The sequence below is a fragment of the Sceloporus undulatus genome, chromosome 2 (assembly GCF_019175285.1).
Source record: "Sceloporus undulatus isolate JIND9_A2432 ecotype Alabama chromosome 2, SceUnd_v1.1, whole genome shotgun sequence".
In the NCBI taxonomy this organism is placed as follows: Eukaryota; Metazoa; Chordata; class Lepidosauria; order Squamata; family Phrynosomatidae; genus Sceloporus; species Sceloporus undulatus.
Window position 1 is genome coordinate 110082502 of NC_056523.1, and position 21796 is coordinate 110104297.

Sequence of the window (21796 nt, forward strand, 5' to 3'; positions counted from 1 at the left end):
AATAATAATAATAATAATAATAATAATAATAATAATAATAATAATAATAATTTATTTGTATTTCTCATCTCTCCCTGCAGATCGCGGTGGGATTACAGCAAAGAATAAAAACCACAATACAATACACAATACAATATTATCTAAAAATACCGTCAGTAAAACAACAACAGTATTACTACCAATCACTAAAAAGGCCAAGTCATCGTCAATTTTGTTCCATAATTTAGGGGCCATGGCTGTAAACGCTTTATGGGAAGTTGTAGTTAGTCTAGTTTTCATATTATATTAATACAATAGTTAATTATTAATATTATAATAATATTGATATGATTATATATTATATATAATAATACAATAAAATTAATATTTCCAAAACAGGAAGCATGTACTGAGCAATGCTTATGTATTCGTTACAGGCCTATGGTAGAAGAGATATTTTCTTCTATATGACAAAAGTGAAATAACTATTTTTTTCAGATGGTGTTCACCACTCACTTTTTTTTTTTTTTACAGGACTTGTTCCCCCACTTTAATTATTGCCTTAATTGGAGTTGTATGTTCAGTGAATTAAACATTATTTCCTCAATTAATCAAAACAATTAATCGGTTCAGCTGTATGGCCTTCTGTTGTTGTTGTGTGCCTTCAAGTCACAACCCTAGGAGAAATCTGTCACAGGGTTTCCTTGGCAAGATTTGCCGTTTTCCTCTGTGACTGGCTATCCCAAGGTCACCCAGTGGATTTCCATGTCTGAGCCGGTATTCTGCACAATCCTAGTCCAACCCTCAAACCGCTACACTACCTTGGCTCTCTGAAATTAAATCATTTACATGAGCTTTAAGTTGTGAACAAATGTGCACTACTTTGTCAAGAAAAGTGCTGGCTCTCAGCTTTTCAAGAACCTCTGAATGTACTCAGTCAATGAACAATTTTTTACAAACAATGTTCATCAATCAATGAACAGTTTTTTAAAAAATATTAACAAAAACAAATACTTACACATTGAAAACATTGAAAATAATCATCTTACATATACAGTACATTCTTCTGATCAATGACTTAATTTTGAAACAGCATGAGTTTTAACCAACTTATGTCAGAATGCTTTTGTAATGAATTTTTAATGCATCTAGAGCCAGTGTGGTCTAGTGGTTTGAGCGTTGGGCTAAGACTGCTGCCACACTGCAGAAATAAAGCAGTTTGGCACTATTCTTTAACTCCCTTGGCTCAATGCTATGGAATTCTGGGGTTTGTAGTTTGGTAAGCACTCTGACAGAGAAGGCTAAATATCTCACAAAATTACAAAGACACAGTCTGATACAGGCCACATCTTCCACATCTCTACATCACCACTAATGCCCCCACTACTTCAAACTGCTCCCTATGACACTGTGGCTTAGTGTTCCCACATGCAATTGTCAAAGAGGGTGGAGTGCCATCAGTTAACAAACCCTCTAACAAGGAAACACCTTTTACAGTCTTTTTATGCCTAGCCTGCCTGCTTTCCTTCCTCATCCTCTTTCTAACAGATAGTTTTTTAGCATCTACAGTAAGCAATGTGATGAAGCATGCAATGGGAAAGAATGAGATTTTGTTCTAGCCAGTCCTACTGCAGCCTACCTCGTTGTATTGTACCCCTGTTCCTCTGCCTATCATAGGCAATGTAAACAGCAGCTGCTTCTAAAATCCCTTACTGAGCATCCATGAACAGCAAAAGAGATACCAAGGAGGAAACGATGGGGGTAAAGCCTGCTTCACCAGCTACCCCAAGTATGTTTGGTCACCAAAAGGCATATTTTGGAAGAAGTTGTTAGTAGTCTCCAGAAGACTCAAAATAGTTCTGTTTATTTATGCAGGGCTTACCACACCTGAATTCAAAGACATAGCCATGTTAGTCAGGAGGAAATGTGTGTGTATTGTTTGCCTTCAAGTCATTCCCAACTTATAGCAAGCCTATTACATGGTTTTCTTGGCAAGTTTCTTCAGAAGGGGTTTGCCACTGCCATTCTCTGAAGCTGAGAGAATGTGGTTTGCCCAAGTTCATCCAGCAGTTTTACACGGTGGAGTTGAGATTCAAACCCTGCTCTCATGAGTCATAGAAACCACTACTTAGTCTGGAACATCAGTATGCAACGCAACCTTGCAGCAACTTTGAGACAAACTGAAAGAGAGAAGTTGGTAACATAAACCTTCCTATACCCAATTCCTCATCTGAGGAAATAGTTTCAAGTCATGCCCATGCTACCAACTTCTATTTTCCAGTTAGTCACAAAGGTGCTGCAAGATCCCTTTGCATACTTACTTGACCTGGTTGTTTCAATTCATATGTACGTGTCATTAGTTTTAAATAACATGTGGTGGAAACCTATTATGTCTGCCCCTTCTGGTCCTCAGTTTTCTGTTCAAGAGCAGGGTGTGAATCTCAGTTCAGCCACATAAACCTACTGGGTAACCTAGGGCAAGCCACCCTCTCTCTTGGAGTAGTTCAAAGGTATCGTTGTGTTAGTCTGTAGAATCAATACCTGGAGAGTTCTTGTAGCACCCTTGAGATTCACTGAAAGAAAGACGTTGGCAGCAGGAGCTTTCCTAGACTTCAGTCTACTTCCTCAGTCCTCAGTCCCACTTCCACCAAATGCATCTGAGGAAGTAGATTGAAATCTAGGAAAGCTCATGCTCCCAATTCTTTTCTTTCAGTGAGTCTCAAAGGTGATACAAGATCTCTCTAGGAACTCTTGCTTGGAGTGAGGTTTCCTTTGGGGCCATCCCAGGGCTAGCCCTGAAGGCGGCTGCTGAGGGGGAGCAAGGCCTCCGAGGGCCCCTTGCCGCCTGAGGCTCCTGGAGAGGCTGTCAGGCCCGGCTCATCCATCAGGTGGACACAGAGCAGACGCGGCCAATCTGGCCAGGGCAATGTTTGCCTTCCCCACCATTATTGCGGCCCTGCGGCCCCTTTTGTTGACACAGGAGTGCGAAAAAGTGCTCGCATCCATTCATCAGGGCAGGGGCTGTAAACAGGCCAGAGAGAGAAAGAGAGAGCTAGCAGGCAGCCCTGGACAAGGCTGCATTAAGCCAAAGGCCTTCCAGGTCCATTCATCACCCCCCATTAAGAGCAAGGCTTTATGCTCCTCTGCCAACACGCCATAGGACTCTTTGCAAAGGAGCACCACCAGGCACCTCGAAATGGAGGGCCTTCGAGGGAACATGGGGGGCCTGACCAAAGTGTTAGAAAACTGAGTATGGTTTTAGTTACTGTATTTGTGCTTAAGAAAATTCAAACAAAAATCCACCAAACAGTGATAGACTGCTATCCTCAGGTGCAACTGACAGTGCTCTCCTGTCACCACTAAGGAAGACTGGTTCAGCCAGCTGACTTCTGTGTGTTGAAGAGGAGGGACCACTTTGTCCTAGGCAGCAAAATGTCTTAGGCTGGCCCTGCTTTATAGGCCCTGATATGAATGTGCGAGAGTGAAAAACACTAACCACCCTCCCACACAGCTCAGCCCATTCACTCATTCATCCCATCAGATGATGCTACAAGGAGTGTTCATATGCTACACTGAATGTGGATTCATACTATAGCCCCACTGTACCATTGAAGAAACATGTTCAATCAGTACTTGAAGAAAAGAGTGTGTTTTCTACACCTGCTCCGTTTCCATTTTTCTAGTTTTTCACACAAGGAGAGAAACCATTCTGGACAAGATGTGGTACTCTCCACTTGAATGAGAACCCTTAAACACTGGGGTTTCCTGCTCACTAATATTAAAAACGTTCAATTTCTGACTCTTCACCCTCCCATCTATGAGGAGCGTGATGGAAACTGAGATAAACAGAGCAGGGCTGATACTCTCCCCTCACTGAATGATGATTAAATCAGTTGATTAAAAATATTTCTCATTTGTAAACCCACCCACCCGCCCACCCCACTAGAAGCTTGTTTCACCCATGGGACAGATCTCCACAACAGCTGTAGCTGAGCCAAAGGAACATATATATGGTTGGGTGAACTATTGGACACATGGTCTGTTGTGTAACTATATAGAGTGTAGCCTCTTGCAACATGCAAAGCTGGATCTCAACCGTATTTTTTTTTTCCTGAAAAGTTGCCTTAGGAGATCCTGAGGAAGAAATTTGTCTGAGATGATTCCAAGAAAGAATGAAAACGCTGAGCATAGAAAGGGGCAATGGTGGCCACAATAAAAAGCACCAGCTAGAAAAGACTGTAGAGGACAGGAAAACAGACCATGTCCTCACATAGTGTTTATCTAGGACCGGCAGCAACTTGGAGGCTGGAGAGAGACAAGCTGGGGCCTACAGCTGCACTCAAGCATACAGCAGTGCAGCAACAGACAGCCTTGAGAAGAGACTCTTTCAGGGTGGGCAACCTCAGAGACTGTTTCCCCCCTTCTGCAGGCCACATGGATGCTAAAAATGTGAGAGAGAGGGGGGGGGGGAACAAAGGTTGCTAGGAGTCCACTTCTGATTTTAAAAACAGTATGTTTTTTTAATACTAGAAGAAGAGATAGTTCCCTCTTTCATGTGCCCCTTTTCTTGTGGAGATCCAAGGAGTTAATGGCTGCCAAAACTACCTTCAGGGCCACATGTGGCCCCAGGACCCTCCTTTGCCCACGTCACCCTAATGTGCATTTTGCTCCTACATTTTGCTTTCTTTTGAGGTTTTGTTGTCACATCTATTGAAAATATCCCTTTTCCCTCCCTTCCTTCTCCTTATTTAATAAATTATTATCAGCAACCTAAAAAACAACATCAAAAACACAACATTTGGTTACATTTTCAAATTTTTATGTTTTTCAGGGTAGCTCATTCTTTACGAATAAAACCTGTACAAAACAGTACTACTTATATTTGCTATTGCCTTTAGTTAGGCAGATCCCATAACTTTTCCAGAGAGCAGAGTTCTCTGGAAGCCCCAGTGAACATGGTAGGATTTATATCTGTGTAACATAGAAACAGCAACCCAGTTAGCAAGACCAAAACATTTCTTACTTCTTTGTCAATCTAGAAGTCCAACTACTGTAACAGCAGTGGAAAGGTTGTGGTATTTTGTCATGAATTTTATGTGTGAATACGAGTATAGCTATGTTATGTATGTGTTGAATATGATGTATGAACCCCTCTATGGTGATTTTAAAGAGGGAAAAACATGAACATGTGAAACTGTTTAAAATCCTATGAGCTTCTATATGCTGGGAACAATTTCCACTGATCACTGTGTGAATTTCAGGGAGGGACTGCAATTGTGTTTATCGGTTGCTTTAAAGGAAAAAGGGGAAAGGAAAGGAAAGATGTGGCGCCTTAAAGGCCTAGATTTTCATGGACTCCAATACACTCCATGTTCCAGATGCATCTGATGAAATGAAACTTTTCTGTCTTTCAAATGCCACAAAACCCCTCATTGTTATTGATTATAGTGGGTCTTACATTTGAGAAATATGCTTATGTTTACCCTGTAAACTTTCACTTTTAATGCAGTTAGATTCAGATTTAGTTACACTTAGGGAAGACCTACAGAAATCAGTGAGTCAAGTTCCTCATTACTAAAGTATGCCCTGTGGATTCCAGTGGGTCTACTCTTAAAAAATACTAAATCTGGGTTAAACAATTTTTTAACACCTTAGTTTAGGAGGTTCTTTCAGTCTTACCATGCTTGCAATAAAAGCCTTCACACCAGGAGCAACTTGTTCCAAGAGACCAGACAACCGTGCTGGCTTTGCTAAGTGCAACCACAACAGAAGAAATGGACAATCCAAAGCAGCAATAGACACACCAGGCTGTTAGATGTCCTTGCTGGCTGGCTGGTTGCTGTATACATTTTTAATGGCCAGCAAGAGATCCTCAGGAGAAAATGTGACGTTATTCACTAAACTGGGCTATAAACATCAGCTCTTGCTAAGTCCACCTGTGCCTGGCACCCCCAGCCTGCTCACACATAACTGAAACGGGGATATTCCTGTTTATACTACTTCTAGACTAAAGCTGTAAGCTGGTTAAATGGATGTTAATGGATTAGCCCTATCAGCTGTAGCTGACTGACTGACTGACTGACTGAAGTATTGATTATTGGTACACACTTGCATGTGCAATTAGACTGCATACCTTTGGCCAGGCTCTATACCTTTTATTGTTTTGTCCTGTGAAGTGCCAGGTACAATGATGATGATGATGATGATGAACGCATTCGGTTGTAGAACAAGGGGCCTAATTTTGTTTTAAAATTATGAACTCCTGGCCTAGCAGTCAACAGTTTGTGCTGATCTGAAACCATCCATAGTTTTTTGTGGGTTTTTCGGGCTATGTGGCCATGTTCTATAAGAGTTTATTCCTGACGCTTCGCCAGCATCTGTGGTTAGGAATAAACTCTTCTAGAACATGCCACATAGCCTGAAAAACCCACAAAAGCTATAGTTTGTGCTGAGTTTGTGTCCCTTCAAGTCTGCTTTTAATTTATGGTGACTGCATGGATTTCACTGGGCTTTCTTAGGCAAGGCATACTCAGTGATGGTTTGTCTTTGCCTTCCTCTGAAATATAGTCCACAGTATCTAGTATTCCTTGGCGGTTGCCCAACCAAGTACTAATCATGCCTGACCCTGTTCAGCTTTCAAGAAGAAGGGGAATCTGCGGCTTTTAGAAAAGGCTTTAAGAAGCTGCCTGTTGAGTCAGCCATGGGTCTGTCTAGCCCAGTACTCTGAGGGGCAGGAGAGTGCCATAAATTCTAGTTCTCCAGAGTTTCTAGTGGATCTCTAGGGTTTCTCTCCCTACCTAGAGATTGCTGGTTTTATCTGGTAGTCTCCAATCCAAATAGCAATCAGATCCCAACCTGCTCAGCTCTGAAATCATGTTTCCCCTTGCATTCCCTTCCTTGTGCGATAAGGGAAGAGCGCTTGGGGCTAGTCATCTACAGTTTTAACACTACATTGTAAAATATTCATAGTCAGTATAAATGTTTTACTGGAGTGAAAGTTACAGCCCTGTTCAAAATACACACTGGTTATAGTTTTTCCATCAATAAAGATGTGAAAAGCTGAAAAGCAGTTAGGACAGTTACATTCTGTTGGTTTTGTTGGTTTTAATTATAAGTGATTTAATAACTTTTTAGGGGGGGAGAGGGAAGTTTTTGTATATATTGTATTGTATTTTATTATTGTTAGCCGCCCTGATTGACCTCAAAGGGGCGGGATATAAATAAAAATGTTATTATTATTATTATTTATTATTCTGGCAGATTATGGCAGGGCCAGTGGCTGAAATAACGTGGGAGCTGAAGTCGGTAAAAATAACATTGCCAAGCTAGGCTTGAAATGAGGTGTCGTTAAGTTTATCAGTCTGGGTTAGTTCTGCTCTAGTTAATTGACGTCAAGCTCAAGAACACGAACTAATCATTTTTAAATTCTCTCTTTATCTTTTATAAAATTAATTTTAAATTTCTTTTAAATTAAAAAATTGTTTCTCGGACAAAGAAAACTGAAATATCGGGGAGACGTGCCCTCTCCTCTTCCACCCCCTTCCCTTTCCCCTCCTCTTTCTCTTAACCATTTAAATAGATGTTTGAGCCTCTCTCTGGACGCTCTAATCTCTCAAACTGTCATCGCAAAGTCGGGATCCGATACGCCGCCATCCCAAAAAATAGACCCACCTCGGGCAAGAATGTTAATTGAATCGGATGTGGCCGCTTCCCTTTCCTTGCGAGATAAAGACGAATGCCATGCTCTGAACTGTAGAGAAGGGGGAAAGGGGGGCTGAGGCTGCATCCAGACTGGAGAAATAACCCGGTTTGGCTCCGCTTTAGCTCTGACTGTCTCAAGGCTACGGAATTCTGGGAGTTGGAGTTTGTTGTGGGCCCAGAGCGGAGCCTTAGGCGACCTGCCGTCCCTGCAGCTGAGCAGCAAGCAAGAGGGCTCCGCTGGCCAGGAAGGAAAGGGGCGGTCGGTAGCTGCTCGGGCTCTTAAGTCCGACGGGGAGGAAAGCGGAGGGTGGGGAGGCCATTAGGGAGCCCTGCGTCCGAAGCCCTAAGCCTAATGGAAGCAATTAGTCTCCGATAAGCTCTCCAGCCCCCAATGGCTCCGCAGGAGGAGACGGCGGCTGCAGGGCCATTTGGGTCAGATAAGCCCGAAGGGAGCTCCAGGTTGACAAAGGAAGGGGGCACTGCTGCTGCTGCTGCTGCTAGTTTCTAAACAGATGAGGAAGGAGGGTTGATTTCTTTGCAAGGCATTCATCTTGCCAACCTGCCGGAGTAGTTTGAGCGCTGGGCTAGTTAGCGCTGCGCCCGCACTGCAGAAATAATCCGCTTTGACACCGCTTTATGCTGCGGAATTCTGGGATTTGTTGTGCCACCACGGCGCTCTGGCAGAGAAGGCGGCCTCTCTCGCTAAACTACGCATCCCAAAATTCTCATAGCACCGAGCAGTTAAAAGTGGCTCCAACTGCTGGGAGACCAGAGTTCGAATCCCCATTCGGCCATGTAAAACCCCACTGGGTGACCTTGGGCAAGCCACGCTCTCTCAGCCTCAGAGGAAGACAAAGGCAAACCCCGCTCTGAAGATCTCTTGCCAAGAAAACCCCGGGATCGGTTCGCCTTAGTGCAGTTTGACAACACTTTAACTGCCGTAGCTCCATTTTAGAGATTCTCGGGATTTTGGGGTTTTTGAGTCCCCGGCATTCTTTAGCAGAGGAGGCGAAAGACCTTGTAAAACTACAAATCCCAAGATTCCACAGGAAAGAGCTACAGCATTTAAACTGGTGTCAAAGAGCTTTCATAGGGTCTCACTAAATCCGAAACGACAGGAAGGCTCACAATGACTCTAAATCATTAGACAGAACATTTGCGTGCATCACACGAAATAATACTGAATAATATTGATAATTAATTAAAATTAATAATCCCATAATATCCACATCGTCGTCTTCGTCGTCGTCACCATCACTGCCACCGCCACCTTCTGCCTGTTTTCCAGTCCTCTCTCTTTTCAAAGGCTCCTTAAAATAACCAACTCGTTAGAAGTCTCCTCTTCATGGCCGAGAATGCCATGATCTGCCTTTTGAGGTCGACGTTCACAGCCGATGATGAGAGACTCTCACTTAGAGTCCATCCACACACTGCAGAAATAATCCACGTCCACACCGCTTTAACTGCCATGGCTCCATGCTATGGGATCCGGGTAGTTTTTTGTGAGGCATTTAGCCTACTCTGTCAGAGAGCTCTGGGGCCACAACAAACTGTAATTCCCAGGACTCCATTGCATTGAGCCATGGCCGTTAAAGTGGTGCCAAACTGGATTATTTCTGCAGCACTTCGCAGGTAGGGCGAAGGGACCGCTCCCATTTAAACCCCAAAGACTTAAAATGTGGTAAAAACTTGGACGAGAAGGAAACCAAACCAGTAAGGCTTGGACCAGATTCAACTCAAACCTGTGTTGTTTGTCTTATTGCTTCTAATTTAATATATGTATTAATCTCCATTGTTCTTTGTAGAGTGTACGCCACTGGCAGGTCTTTTTATTGAGTGATTGATTGTATGTACAGCGCTGTGTAAACCTACAGCGCTTTATAAATAAATCGTAATAATAATAATAATAATAATAATAATAGTAGTAGTAGTAACTGTGACGACTAGAGGGGTCTCTCCTGGAACTGTGAGTGTTCCACCAGGGTGACCAGGCGTCCTCCTTTTTCAGGACTCTGTCCTACATTCCAACCTTGTGTCCAGGAGGAATTCCAAAATGTCCTCCATTTGGATCATGACTGAGTAAGGCGCATACATTTATATTTCTATATTTTGTATGTACGAACATTTTCCCTTGAATGTCCTACGTTTTGCGATGCTTTGTGCTCCTTTCCAGTTATGGTCACACTCTTCCTTCCTTCCTTCCTTCCTTCCTTCCTTCCTTCCAACTCAAGAGTCCTCAGAGTAAAGATCTGCCAACTTCTTTCTTTCAGTGAGTCTCAAAGATGCTACAAGACCTCTCTACATACTGATTCTGCAGACGAACAGGGCTATATCTTTGAAGCCTCCCATTTCAGCCCCAGAGCCGCTGAAGGGCTTTTCTTTGCGGTCCACCCTCAAGCCCCAGCTGAGGTCAAAAGAAAAACCCATAGGTTTTCCAAATCTAACAGTGTCAGCGTTATATATACCGAAGTTATAATTAGGACGGCAGTTAACAGAAGCAGAAATAATTTTAGAAAATCCACCACCACGAGAGCCAATGTGGTGGATTAATTAATTAATTAATCTTAATCCATCTGCTGTTTCATTTCTATTTTACTGCTCTTCGGTTTATGTGTTATGTTTGGGGGGAGGGTTGGGATGTGGGACTGTTTCGGCGCGACTTTGTATTTTTATGATATTTTATTGTTATACTTCTGTCCTGATCCGCCTTGATTCCCCTGGGAAAAGGCGGAATATAAATAAATTATGTTGTTGTTGTTGTTCCCGGAGAAGGTCACTTAGAAATTAAGAAAATACACTGAACTGTAGATATTTTGACTGCAAAGATGGTAATAGCAAGGAACGATAGGGGCTTTTAGGAAGGGTTGCTTTTGGGGTTTCTTCGGCTGGTGAGCCTGGGCTGTTCCTTGATGGGAACAGCAGCCCGACTTGGCATCCCAAGGACGCCCCGGTTTGCTGCTGTTGCCTCTTCGCCTCTCCTTTTTATCTCAGTTATCTCTATATAGTACTACTTCTCCTTGGAAGCCCTGCTGTGGCAGAAAGCCAGAGACAAGAGCTACAATCGAGGATGATGAGGAAGGACTGTCAGAAGTGTCCTGGAAAAGGCCCCCTCTGGCCTCTGCCAAGAGGATCCGGGGCCAAAGGAAGAGGAGTCCTTGAAAAGTTGGCGGAATAATGAAAACCTGGGACTTAATCCGAATGGTACAGAATCTCTTGTTGGTGAGTCAACATCTAGGCAAATCCCAATGATTCAATGACTGTACTCTACTTGTTAAGTAGCTGAGTAGTGCATCCACTTAGGCCTGATCCATTTATCTTGTGAGTAGCCTTGGGTCCCTTTCTGGGAGAAAAGTGGCATAAACATGAAGTAATTAAATAAATAAATAAATAAATAAATAAGGCCTGGCTGTTCTTTTTAACAGTTTAGCCCAGCTTACTGTTCGTTCCCAGGGGATCTCCCAACATACAGGCATCACTTGCACGTAACCATTCTGTCCTTTCATACCATTCCCTAGAGACCAGCTTTTCTATGCCTTTTTACCCTGGAGGAGCCCTTGGGATAACTTTCAGGTCTCAGAGGACCCCCCCCCCCCCCAATAAGAATGGCTGCTGCTGCTGTTGTATTCCTCAAAGTCGTTTCCGACTTTTGGAGATCTCCAGTTTATAAGATTTGTTCAGAGGGCACTCCCTCTGAGGCCGAGTGTGACTCGCCCATGGTCACCCGGTGGGTTTCCTGGCTGAGCTGGGCTTCGCATCCAAGTCTGCAGAGTCACAGTCCCACCCTCAAGCTACTCCTCCGGACCCCCAGCAGGATTCAGGCAGCCTGCCTTTCAAAACAACGGGGGAGATGGCGTTAGGGGCCTGGAGAGTCCCTCCTCCGCTGGCCGAGATCTCCTCTTGCCCTCCTCCTCTCTCTCCCCCAGCCTCCCTCCTCCCAGGCAAGAGGGAGATAAGGCCCAGGACCACCTGCCCCCTCCCCCCCAGCTCCGGCCAAGCCTCCCCCTTCCCTCCCTCCCTCCCTCCCTCCCTCCCGACACCGCCTCCCGGCTTCTCTGCCCCTTCTGAGAGAGAGAGAGAGAGAGAGAGTGAGAAGGCAAGGCGCAGAGCTTTCGGACCGAGGGGGCTGGGAAGAGGGAGGAAGAAAAAGAAAGACAGACAGACAGAGAAAGAGAGAAGGGGAGAGAGACATAGAGAAAGACAGAGACAAGCAGAGAAAGAGTGAGAGAAATAAACAGAGAGAGCTAGAGAAGGAGAAGACAGAAAGACAGAGAGAGAAAGACAAAGAGGGAGAGGGAGAGACAGAAAGAGAGAGAGAGAGAAGAAGAGAGAGGGGGCGGTGCCTTCTCCTCCTCTCCCTCTCCCTCTCCCTCTCTCTCTCTCTTGCTGTGACTATATTAGGCGGCCTGAGGGTGAGCTGCGAGGCTCCGCCCCCGAGTCCCCCAAACCCCAGGCCCCGCCCCTCCCTCTGTCCCCGCCCCCTGCTGGACCAGGCCCTGGGAGGCTTTGGGCCCAGCGCCGGAGCCCCTCGGGGAAGCGGCGCACTCAGCCGGGCCCCACGGAGGCTGCCTGCCCGGGACAGGAGGAGGCTCTCCCTGCCGCCGCCCTCAGGATGTTCCCGATCCCCGTCAGCACGGCCCTGGCCCTCCCCACCTCCACGCCCTTCTCCGTCAAGGACATCCTCAGCCTCGAGCACCAGCAGCAGCAGGCAGAGCCCGGCCTGGCCCCGCTGGAGCTCTCCTCGGCCCTGGGCTCGCCCTCCTCCTCCTCCTCCTCTTCCTCCTCTTCCTCCTCCTCCTCCTCCTCTTCCTGCATGCTGGCCGCCTTCAAGCAGGAGGGCTACCCGGGCGAGGAGGCCCCTGTCCCGGACCCCGCCGCCGCCGCCCTCGCCCTGGCCACGCTTGCCAAGAGCGGGGCTTTCCCCGGCAGCTTTTACGCCAAGCACTACGGGGAGATGGACTCCGCCAAGGAGCCCAAAGCCGACAAGAAAGGTAAACGGCCCGCGAAGGGGCTGCGAGGGAGTGGAGGGGATGGAGGGGGAGGTGGGAGTGATGGAAGAGGAGGAGAAACGTCGGGGATGGAGGTGGGGAGACACCGCCGCCTCGCTGCTTTCCAAATGGGGAGGCGGCGGACCGGTTCTTAGACGTCCTGACAGAGCCCTGTTTTTAATTGTTTTAATTTATGTCCTTTTTGTGCCGCCTTTCTCCCAGAAAGGGGCCCGAGGCGGCTCACAAGAGCCCCCTCTTCCCTTCAGGCTCCGGTGCGGTGGCCTGTCTGCCTTGGGTCCGGCTAAGAGCCTCCGCGGGAGTCCCTGGGGCTGCTAGAGCCAAAGGATCGGGGCAGTGATGGAGGGACTCCCCGGGGAGGGAGTCTGGAGAAAGGGAGCCAAAGAAAAGAAGGGGGGAGGTGGGTCTTGCCAGGGTTAGGGCCTCGCATCATCATCATCATCATCCACCGCTTTCAGCGGGGGCCTTTCTGGAGCCATGGAAAGTGTCCAAGGGGCCAGTCGATATTTTGTTGTGTTCGTTGCAAAACCAACCCTTAGGGTCCTTCCCTGCTATTGAAGCCTGACCCTTCGGCCCGTTCATGTCAACAATAATTTTAGTAATGAAACCAGTTGAATTGCACCTAGTGCGCCATTTGACTTCTCTAGACACCTAGTTGAAGTATTGATGTATCTAATTATCTAGTAATTAACTGAGTTACTAGGCTTGAATGGACAATCTTAGCTAAACGTCTTTAGTTTTGAATGTAGGTCTTAGCAGCAACAGAAGTTTTTAAAAATTATTATTAACTTTAGTATCGTGGCGGCCTAATCTCTCTCCCACGGATCAGTTCTCCCAGAGTTATAGACATGAACTCTGGAAATGGCTATAACTCTGGGAGAACTGATCCGTGAGAGAGTGGGTCATCACGATACTGAAGTTAATAATAATTTCCAAAAGCTTCCTTCACTGCTAAAACCTACATTCAAAATTTAAGGAAGTCTAACTAGGGTCCAAGACACAGTGAAGAAATCATCCAGCTTTAACTGCCCTGAAAAAACTCAAATTTCCAGAGAAAATTGGACCAGCCAGACTCCTCCTATACGGCTGAGCCTCCTCAAGCATTATCAACCACTAAGAGACATGGAGGGCAGGTCTAAGTCAAGATTGTGTTTTGTTAACATCCTTCATATTAAATCATCTTTCCCTGAGAATGGATAGGGAAAGTAAATGGCCCCCTTGCAAGTAGGCAAAATTAATCACAACCTGCCAGCCAATGCTGAGCTTAAAAAACAGTTTCCTGCTTAGAGTCCCAGGCTGCAAAAGGAAACTAGAAGGAAATCCCACAGAGTCCAGCTAAACGGGAGGAAAGACTGCAGCCGAAGGTTCTTTGTATAACCTTGCACCGTTTACTTAGAAATAAATCGCGTTCATCCCGGTGGAGTTTAACCTGGTGTAGACACATCTATGATCCTCCTGCATATCAGGGCTCCAGATGAGACTCCTCCGTCCGCCTTTCTTTCTCACTCCTTCTTCCATCTTTCCCAGAAGGAAGGCCTAGGGCTGTGCCTCAGTCCCCTTGGCTCGATTTTTCAAGTCAGTTGCATTGATAGTAACTGGAGTAACTTCTAATGAAGCCTTCTGGAGCATCGCTTCTGATTGAGAAAGGAGGAGGAGAAAGAAGCATCATAACTTCCCTGTTTTCCGAGCCTGCTTCGTAAAGTATACTTGTTCCATGGGTCGCTTTGCTTACTCCCTGAACTTTGGAGGAATCCTCATTTGTCATTGACAGAGAGGCGGGATATATAAAGTATTATTACAGTATTATTATATTATTTCATTAAAAGCCCGAATGCTTTCTTAGAGTAGAGTTTACTAATGCTTCAAAGGGTGCCAAACCAGGCGCGTAGTTTCCGACCGCTTGTTTCCTGCTCTTCGATGCAGACGATGCTACTGCCACTTCTTTCGTACAGTTAGGTCCAAAACAGACTGCAGAAATAATCCAGTTTGAGACTGCTTTAACTGCCCTGGCTCGATGCTAGAAAATTCTGGGGACTGTAGTTTTGTGAGCCATTCAGCCACCTCTGTCAGAGAACCCTGGTACCACGATAAACTACAATTCCCAGGATTCCCTAGCACTGAGCCAGAGCAGTTAAAGAGGTCTCAAACTGGATTATTTCTGCAGCCTGTTTTGGACCTTCATCTCAAAAGTGCTACAAGATCCCTTTGCATACGTTGGCAATAAGTGCCATGGACCGCGAGCAAAGACGCCCAAGATTGACGTGTAGTTTCTCTGTTGCTTTCTAGTTTTCGGGGTAGAGCTTACCGAAAATGAGAGCATTTCCTAGGCTGTGAATTTATCAGCCCCGACCAAAATTCCTGGGGAAGAGAACTGTCCTTGCAGTTTGGGGAGTTTTGGAAAAGTCGGGGTAGGTTTCCAATGTTTTGTGAAGATGGATATTATTTCTTGGCTCTCCTTCCACCTTAATTTCCCCAGGGCGAGGGAAGCATGAAATAAAGTTATCCATCTGTTTGGGTTTCTAAAGGGGACAGTATAGTCTAGTGGTTCGGGTGTTGCTCCTACTGAATCACAGGGCAATATAAATACCTTTGTAAACTGATAAACAAACCGTGTGATTCGAAGTTTTCTCTCCCATAAAGAGATTCTCCCTTGCTTCTCTGCTGGCCCCCTATCTTCTTCCTCCCTCAACTTTCTGATGGTGAAATAAAGATGTCTTCTTCTTCTACCTGAACTATTCATTAGCTAGGTAAAGATTTAGTATCATAGGTAGATTCGAGCCATTAGTAAACTTTAGTTTAAGCTGTAAGCTACTTGGGTTGCTTGTGAGTCAGTCTCAGTTCTTAGAGAAGCATCGTTAGACAAGGACACGATTCTGCTACTCTGCTGATTTAAAGCTAGGCCCTAACAGGCCTGGCTTTGATAGTTTTGATGTTTAGATGTTTTTGTTTCCTTAACAAAGGCTGAAGCCTTAGGAAACTTGGATTGCCCACAGTTTGGATGTCGAACCAGGATTCCAGGAGTCCAGTGTGAATCCCCGCTTGACCATGGAGACCCACGGAGTGACCTTGGGTGGGTCACATACTCTCGGCTCAGGCAGGAAGGCAATGGCAAGCTCCCTCTGAATAAACCTGGCCCAGGAAGCCCCATGACAGAGTCGGCTAAAGCCAGAGTTGGCTGGAGGACGCATAACTATACCCGGAGTATACCTGCATGAGAGTGATCCAGTTACAGCTTGTCTGTGCCTAGAGTCTAATTCTGTGTTTACACACGTAAGGCACAGGGGTTCCTGGGAGACATAGTTCCCTCCGGTGTTAGGGTCGGATCCTGTGAAGGTCCATGTCCTCGTCCAGAGCCACCGATTTCCCAAAAGAGTTTCTGTCAAGTATGAGTCTCCGCAAGAACGAAGCTTTCAGGGACTCCTAAAAAATAAAGCAGTTTTTAACACCGCTTTAATTCTCGTTCCTCAGTGCTACGGAATTCTGGGATTTGCGTTTTGTGAGATGCTTAAATTTGTCTGTCGAAGAGCTCTGGTGCCACAACAAGCTACAAATCGCAGATCCCACAACACTGAGCCATGGCAGTTAAACCGGTGTTGTACTGCTTTGTTTCCTCAGTGCAGATGCAGCCCGAACACGTCCGGATTTGGCTACTTACTTATAGTTTTACGATCCAAAGTGTATGCAGTGGGAGGATTATAATGGAGTCGGTGTTTTGAAAGAGTAAGACTTAACTCTATGCCCTTGAGATTTATGAAAACAAATGCATATTATGCATGTCATTACGTCGTTGACAAAAATCAGCAAATCGGACAAATCGACTGAATATGAGACGGCGTTGATGCGGTTTCAATCCGAGACTTGTTGCACTAAAATTGAAATCATAACAACAATCACGACAACTACTAGTCTGCAGGAGAAAAGCCTGCACGTATTTCTTTGGTAAATTAGTTTAGAGCCTTGCATGAAAATAAGTCCACCCGCATCCAGCCTTTCAGTCTGATCTTTCTTTTTTTCTTGGAGGAGGCGATCTTTCCTAGTCGTTATTTCTAAGGTGTTAATCACACTATCTCTTATAGTGTCACTATTCCACTTTGACTCCTCTAGCCCTCCTGTTTGCATTCTGGTATTGGAGTTTTAAGGAGGAGTATTTAGAATTCTCGGAGAGAATTCAAATACCCCTCCTTAAAACTGCAAATCCCAGAATGCACAAGCAGCTAGAGCAGTTAAAGTGGAATAGTAGCACTATAAGAGTATAGTGTGATTAACACCTTTAAGTAATTGGCGGGAAGTGACTTCGGAGTAAACACGGATTCTCTTTAGGATCTGCGCTGCCTAGGCGAGCTTTCTGTGGCCGCAGAAAAACGAGGAAAGACTCAGCCTTCCGTGCTTTTGACTGCCATGGTTTTCAGTGGAAAGAGCGAGGCATATGCTTCAGGCCGCCCATGGAAAGCAATGGGAGCAGGCTGGTGCCTGGCTTTAGCGGGACCTGCAGCCCAAATTGTGCTTCAATGTCTTGCATTCACCTTGGCCATCTGTAGATATGTCTATGGCAAATACCTCTAGGGAGGAGGGAAAGCGAAAGACAAAAGACAGGCGATTTGGAGATCTCCGATTTACAATATTATACAAATGTGTGTAAATGGGTTTGTTGTTGGAGGTGCAGCATGGGAGACGTCGGGCTTTCGTTTTAAGGAGGTCTGTGTGCTAGGGCCCTGGGTGGCAGAAGTGGGCAATTCTTCCTGCCTTTTAGATAATTCCCATTCCTCTTGCCCCAGAAGCAAGGCTAGGCTGACTGAACTACTTCACAGCGTTGGAATTCACAGATACGGGTCCAAACGCACTGCAGAAATAACCCAGTTTGAGACCGCTTGAACTGCACTGGCTCAATGCTAAGGAGTTCTGGAAGCTGTAGTTCCGGGCGACATTTAGCCTTCTCTGCAGGGAGCTCTGGCGGGCCACAATAAACTACCATTCCCAGGATTCCCTAGCACTGAGCCAGGGAAGTTAAAAGCGGTCTCAAACTGGATTGTTTCTGCAGTGTGTTTTGGAGCGTAGTCGAGTTAGTCTTTCTGTGTTTTGTTTGATGAAGGCAGGCGCATCCTTATTCCCCTTCAGCCAGACGTGGTTCGAGAATGACTGGTTTCTTTCTGGTCCCAAATAGAGACCAGGGCTGGCATCTTGTTGGTTAGTGCCCACTAGAACTGATCCATTCAAATTGTCAACAGGTAGGTAAATCCCACTGATTTAGAGATAAATAAATTCCACCGATTTAGATTTATTTTAAAAAAAAACCTCCACTGATTTAATAGATCAGCTTTTGTCAGGACTAACAACAGGATTTAGACCCTGTTTCTAAGGGTGCACCTACACTGTAGAAATAACGCAGTTTGACACCACTTTAACTTCCATGGCTCCAGCCTACCGAATCTTGGGATCTGTAGCTTTGTAAGGCACTGGCACTCTTTGGCAGAGAAGGCTAAAGACCTTGTAAAACTACAGACTCCAAGCTTCCATAGGATGGGACTGCGAAGTGGCGTCAAACTGGGTTATTTCTAGTGTTGATGTATCCTAAGTGTGGGGTGTCTCTGTCTTCACTGGGGGCCAGTGGACCACTCCTGGCTACTACGCTGAGAACCAGCAAGTGCAGACCTTGAGCGCCTGGCCGAAATCCGCCCTCGTCCGTGGCTGATCTGACCTACCTCACAGGGTTGTCCTGAGGATAAAAGAGGGGAGAGGTGTGTTCTTCAGCTTCCTTGGCTCCAGGGAGAAGGACAAGGTACAGTCTTGGGGGGGAGATGAGACACAAATGAAGCAATACCAACAAACAGGGTCCTAGATGTAGTAAAATCTATATATAGTGGGCCCTTCATATCTACAGAGTCAGCGCTTGGAAATCTGTTGTTTTTAAGTGCTCTCGAGTCGACCTTATGAATGAGACATTTCCAAGTCTCCCGATCCTCCACTGCTTTGCTTAGGTCCTGCAAATTCATGTCCGTGACCTCCCTGAAATATTCACACATACACCCCACACACACACGCACACACAATAATCTCAAAAGCAAACCTTGATTTGTCCTTTTTACACAAGGGACATCATTTTACTGTGCCATTGTGTATAATGAGGCTTGATCATCCACGGATTTTGGTATCCCTGGGGGTCCTGAAACCAAACCCAGGGTGACCAAACATCCTCCTTTTCCAGGACATGTCCTACATTTCAGGCTTCTGTCCAGGAAGAATCTCAAAAGGTCCTCCATTCTGAGCATGACTAAGAAGCATATTTCTATGAGTTTTCTTTTTAATCTGGTCCTCCTTTGTGGAGAGGACATCTGCTCACCCTGACCACGACCCAGGGCCCACTGTTACTGTGAAGGCTTGGATCCCCCTTGAAAGTCCTCAAACGTTCCCTTCTCCCCCTAAAGCCGATCCATGTCCAAAACACACGCTGCAGAAATGACCCAGTTTGAGACCGCTTGAACTGCCCTGGCTCAACGCTAGGGAATCCTGGGAACTGTAGCTTTGTGAGCCATTCCGCCTCCTCTGTCAGAGAGCTTTGGTGCCTCAACAAGATACAGTTCCCAGGATTGCCGGGGCAGTTCGAGTGGTTATTTCTGCAGTGTGTGTTTTGGATTTAAGAGGTGGATTGATGGGTGAATTTATTTATTTGTATTCATTTATTTTGAATATTTATGCCCCGCTCTTCAGCCACAAAGGTTCTCAGAGCATCTGGTTCTTAAACGACACAAAAGGAGAAGGGAATGGTGGTGGGGAAGGGGATCAGGTCCAGCGGTTCTTCTCTCCTCTTGGGCTGGACCAAGGCAGATCGACTGGAGGGAGGGCTCGGCTTCTGAGCGGTGAATCCTTAGCTGCCTTTGTGTCTTCTTCCCCGCAGCCGCCGCCGAGCTGTGCGCCCTCCAGAAAGCCCTGGAGCAGGAGAAGCGGGACCCCTTGGCCTCCGCCGCCGCCGCGGAGGAGGCTGAGCGCCCGAGGCCGAGGAAGCGTCGGAAGCCGCGGGTGCTTTTCTCGCAGGCGCAGGTCTATGAGCTGGAGCGGCGCTTCAAGCAGCAGAAGTACCTCTCGGCGCCGGAGCGGGACCACTTGGCCAACGTGCTCAAGCTGACCTCCACCCAGGTCAAGATCTGGTTCCAGAACCGGCGCTACAAGTGCAAGAGGCAGCGCCAGGACCAGAGCCTGGAGATGGTGGGCATCCCGGCTCCGCCGCCCCCGCCGCCCCCCTCGACGGATAGCCGTGCCGGTCCTGGTCCGCGACGGGAAGCCTTGCCTGGCGGCCGACGCCTCGCCCTACGCCTCGCCCTACAACTCCGCCGCCCTCCAACTCAGCCCCTACGGCGCCTACAGCCCTTACCCGACGGCGGCGGCTGCCTACAGCAACTACGGGGCCCCCGGGGCCGCTTGCAACGCCGCCAGCTATAGCTGCAGCTACCCGGGGGGCCGTCCAAAGCGTGCCCCCGCCCCCGACGCCCGCCGGCAACTTCGTCAACTTCGGCGTGGCGGACTTGAACCCAGTGCAGAGCTCCCTCCCGCAAGGGAACGGAGGGCTCTCCTCTTTGCACGGCATCCGAGCCTGGTAGGAGGAGGAGGAAGACCCCCAAGCCCTCCCCGGTTGTGGGGCTCGCTGGGTGGGGAAACCCCGAAACCCTCGACGGGGCGGCTCCGGGGCGAAGGGACTCTGCCGGGAATGGGCCCTGAACCTGGACCTCCGGAGGAAGAGAGGCTAAGTCCCTAGGGATTCAGCAGAGCCCGGCCCCCAGGCAGAAGCTTCGACGGAGCCCCCGGGCCTTCCTCTCCCCAAAGAAGGGAAGGGGCCGCCGACGGATCTTGGGACAGAAGGACACACGACTTCGGGGGCCCCTGAGCTGCCCGTTCCTTTCCCGGCCTGTGCCTCTGTGTGTGTTTGTGTGTGTGTCTTTTTCAAAATGGTTAAAAGCCCCCCACAGATCCATGGCCACAACACACTGCAGAAATCACCCAGTGTGAGACCGCTAGAGCTTCCCTGGCCCAGTGCTAGGGAATCCTGGGAACTGTAGTTTATTGTGTCTGACCGAGAAAGCTAAATGTCCCACAAACCTACAGTTCCCAGGGTTCCCTAACATTGAGCCAGGGCAGTTTAAGCGGTCTCAAACTGGATGATTTCTGTAGAGTGTTTTGGACCCCCCTCAGACGCCCCGGCCTCTTCCAAGTCCCCTCCCTAAAAAGTAGGGAGAGAGATCGGGGTCTCATGTTTACTCGGAGGCCCGCTTCTTTCCCTCCCTTCTCCCGTTGCCAAAGCCTAGTGGTCCCCAAACGGTGCCCTTTAAGAGATTTTGGACTTCGGTTCCCAGAAGCCCTAGCGATGTTAGCGAATAGTCTGGGGTTCTGGGAGCTGAAGTCCAAAAGCCCTTAAAGGGCAGTTTGGGGACCACTGCGTTAGGCAGATCCGTGTTCTTTCAAAACAGGGTGACCAGAGGCGTCCTCCTTTGTCCAGGACATGTCCTCCGTTTCAGCCTTCTGTCCAGGAGGAGTTACTTCCAAAAGTTCCTCCACTAGAAGCTTCACTAAGAAGTATGAATTTACATTTCTACGAGTGTTTTTAGCTTTATATTTTATAACGTCCTCCATTATTCTGGAAGGCCCTACATTTCGCAGTGCCTTGTCCTCCTTTGCGATGAGGACATCTGGTCACCCTATGTTAAAATCCACCCCATAACACACGCCGCATTTCTCCTTCAAAAGGGATCGCGCAGATCTGCGGCTCGGTCCCTCAGGTTTTTGGAACAGGGCTGGCTTTCTGATGTATTATTCCTGAAATTATTGTGGGGATTCTGTTGGGTTCGGCTGCAATTGGATAGCTCCGGGCTGTCTTCGTCCATGAGAGTCATGCGTGGAAGTGGGGGGCAGATGATATCCGCCTTTTGAGCCAAACTCCCAGCAGAGCCAAGGAATCCCCCCCCCCCAAAGTGCTTCTCCACTAAACGGCTAGTGCAGCTTCAGCTCCATCCACACTGCAGAAATAATCCTGTTTGACAGCGCTTTAATTGCCCTGGCTCAATCCTATGGAATTCTGGAAATAGCATTGAGCCAGGGCACTTAAAGCGCTGTCAAACCGGATTGTT

General features: G+C 47.1%; 1 protein-coding gene across 1 annotated transcript; it reads left to right on the plus strand.

Annotated features, from left to right (window-relative positions):
• Positions 1-12255: 12255 nt before the first annotated feature.
• On the plus strand, positions 12256-20275 carry NKX2-5 (NK2 homeobox 5). Its single transcript, XM_042454374.1, is given in 4 exon segments — positions 12256-12668; positions 19576-19910; positions 19912-20168; positions 20170-20275. Coding segments are annotated over 4 exon segments (1077 nt in total). The 5' UTR covers positions 12256-12289.
• The last annotated feature ends 1521 nt before the right edge of the window (positions 20276-21796 follow it).